The 3,382-nt window shown below is 46.6% G+C and overlaps 1 protein-coding gene across 1 annotated transcript in view; it reads left to right on the forward strand.

Moving 5' to 3' along the window:
- map2k6 (mitogen-activated protein kinase kinase 6) overlaps nucleotides 1-2,352 on the forward strand; it is a 19,480-nt gene extending 17,128 nt beyond the window's left edge. Inside the window, 2 exon segments of the mRNA XM_083687349.1 lie at nucleotides 1,612-1,657; nucleotides 2,007-2,352. Coding sequence (XP_083543475.1) covers nucleotides 1,612-1,657; nucleotides 2,007-2,084 — 124 coding nt within the window. The 3' untranslated portion in view covers nucleotides 2,085-2,352.
- Nucleotides 2,353-3,382: the final 1,030 nt, after the last annotated feature.

The raw sequence follows: 3,382 nt of genomic DNA on the forward strand, positions 1-3,382 counted from the left end.
GTCCATATCAGTGATGATGAAGTGTATTTATTTGACTCAAACCCACTCCAGGTTTTTGTTGTTGATGTTGTTGCAGTAGAGACGGTACACACAGGAAAGGTCACTTTGACCTCAGCTGAGCCAACAGAGCCAGCGTACAGTACAGTACATCGGAAATGAGTTAATTTGAAATGTTCAGAGGCTCTTTCAGTCAAGATCAACATGATTGTCACATTCTTGCTTCGTCTACGTTGTTGTGGTTGTTGTTGTTGGTGGTGTTGTTGTTGTTGTTGTGGTTGTTGTTCTTGTGGTTGTGGTTGGTGTTGTTGTGGTTGTTGATGTTGTGGTTGGTGTTGTTGTTGTGGGTGGTGGTGGTGGTGGTTGTTGTTGTTGTTGATGTTGTTGTTGTTGATGTTGTTGTGGTTGTTATATTACTGCCACAGTCCCTCTATGACCAGGACAGGAATGTTCTGAATGCGTCAGGGTTCCAGTGACCTCTGTGGAATGTACCGGAACATGTCAAGTCTCTCTGACCTGTTACGCCTGACACAATGTCCCAGAGCTGCCACCAAAACTATATCTGAATATACTGTACTATCCACATTATAATATAATATACTGTACTATCCACATTTGGGGCGGATTTTACCATGCCATAATTATTTGTGGAGTTGTTTTGTATTGAAGGAACCCTTCTCGGGAACCTCTGGCTGTTCTATCAGGTTCTACCCCTTGATCAGACCTGTGTTTTGATAAGACATCATGTCTCTGTGCTGTCGAGCGTCAGTTGGTTAATTCATGTTCGTGGTCATCCTCCCTGCCGTGTCAGGCCTTCGCTTCCCCTCAGGATGTTTGGCGTTTCGGTCCGTCACCGTTTACCCGTCCAGATCAAAGGTCCAAACGGGATTTTCCAGTAGCTCACATCAATTGCATTGTTCTCTGCTCAGGTGATTCCATTCCTGGGGAAAGTCCGCTGGAGACATGAGATACCTGAGCAGACCTCTCACCTCCTGTTCAGCCTGCAGGGCCTACAGGGTTTCCTCTTTGAGCAGAAGGGGCAGATGATGGGTTTTTATGCTCAGAATGCATGAATGCTGTATATTGTGCAGAGTAGGAGTGGGATATCCTTACTTTGCCCCACAGTGTAGGACACACACGTCACACACACACACACACACACGTGACACACACACACACACACACACACAGTCTCCCACACACACACACACACACACTACACACACACACACACACGTGACACACACACACAGTCTCACACTCACACACACACAATCTCTCTCACACACACACACAATCTCTCTCACACACACACTTGTTCATTGGGCAGGATGCAGACTGACTGATTGCATCCTCTGTTGTAACTCTCCTCCCCCCCGGCAGCAGAGGACAGACAACAGCCTCCCCGGGCCTCCATCTGGGCCTCACTCTGCCGCTCACTGGGGCTCCACCACCTCAGCCGACCCCCCAGTGCATCAGTCAGGCCTTTATTTAGCCCGGAGCGAGACGGAGACACTGTCTGACTGATATTAGTCATCAGTTATCACTGTATGAATCGTGAATCATCAATCATGCCCATTGTGAGGTTATCTTGTTCACTGTTTCTCTCCTCAGCTTAAAGAAGAATTCCCAAGAGCGTCCAAACTACACAGAGCTCATGGTGAGAGTGTTTGAACGTCTCACACACACACACACACACACACACACACACACACACACACGTTACGTAATCACACACTGTTTTTAACACGTAGGAAATGTTCTGTGATTGTTAGAGGCCGTGACCACGTGCTCTCGCTGTACCGTCAGTCGGCCACTAGAGGGCGGCCTTAGCCCATGAAAACCTCACGTTGAAACTCCTCCACCTAATCGATATTCTCTTCCAGATAAATCTAATTGTCGAGATCAGAATTGTTGTTGATGAAGATATACGGTGTCATGCTTCATCTAATACTGAAGACTTAATCACAAATCTCTCCCCCCCCACACCCCCCCACCCCCCATTTTAGCAACATCCTTTCCTCACCTCCCACGAATCCAAAGAAACAGACATCGCTAGCTTTGTCAAGGTGATCCTGGGGGACTGAACGGACCGCCCATTTTCATCCATCGCTCTGACCAATTGCCACAAGGGGAGGAGGCGGACCTACGAAGAAAAAGAAAAAAAGAAGAAGCACCAATTGCAACCCTTGTTACCTGGGGGACTCCTCCCACCTCCCACCCAGCCCCTCCCTCTGGCGCAGGTGTGGTGGACAGAAGCGCTCGGCAGAGGAGAGAGATGATGTCCTACCAGAGGGCCAGGAGTTCACCTCAACGCCCCCATATATCAGGCAGGGGCGGTGGGGAGGGGGGGGGGTTGGGTTATTATGACTTTCAGGATTGGGGGAGGGGGAGGGGGGGGGGGGCAAGGCAGCCCTTATTGTAATCTGGATTAATTTAAGAAAGAAAAAAAATATGTATATCCATATATGCAATCTACCTTGACCTTTCAAATTTGTCCCACCCTTGTCAACCCCCCCCCCCCCCCCCCCCCCTCGCTACTACTCTAACAGTAGCTCTACTGTTGGGTGGTAGTGAGTTTGCCATGTGTGGGTCTGACCCGGTTTTGTCTCTCCAGATGTTTGAAATCCCATTTAAAAAAAAAAAAAAAAAAAAAGGAAAAAGAAAAAGAAGGCGAGACAAAAAAATAACAAAGTGATATGAATATATCTATGTATAATGTTTGTTACTCAAGCAAGTGTTTGGTTTACTAATTGACTGCATGTACAGAATCTGGTATCCTGGGTAATTGGGCTTGGCCGGCCTTTTAACAGACAGTGAGATGCTGTCGGAGGTCAGAACTGCAGTGGTTGGTCGTCCTGCTGCACTTCAACTGCTCTCCTCTGGATACAGCAGAGCTCTACTACGCTTTGTGGGCTCTTGGTGTGTGTGTGTGTGTGTGTGTGATCGTGAGTGTGTGTGTGTGTGTTTTTAAGTGAAGTGTGTGCGTGTGTGTGTGTTTTTAAGTGAGGTGTGCGTGTGTGTGTGCGTGTGCGTGTGTGTGTGCGTGTGCGTGCTTTGTGGTCAGTTGTGTGGGAGAGCTGCATCTAGACCTGTCACTTCCTTCAGTTGTCTGCTCTGAGCCAATCACATGACTCTCTCCACTCCATGTTCAACTTCAAAAGAACTGGAAGAAATTAGATTATAATTATTCTTATTCTTCTTCTTCTATTATTATTATTATTATTATTATTATTATTATTATTATTTCTAGATATATATATTTCCCTGAAGAGATATACCTGCAGTTTCTTTATTTATTACAACTGCTGTTTTCCCTTTGAAAACTTGACCTTTTCAATAGAAGCCCTTCTTCTTCCAGTATTCAGTGTGTGGATCATGTACC

The sequence above is a fragment of the Argentina silus genome (genome assembly GCF_951799395.1).
Source record: "Argentina silus genome assembly, chromosome: 16".
Lineage (NCBI taxonomy): Eukaryota > Metazoa > Chordata > Actinopteri > Argentiniformes > Argentinidae > Argentina > Argentina silus.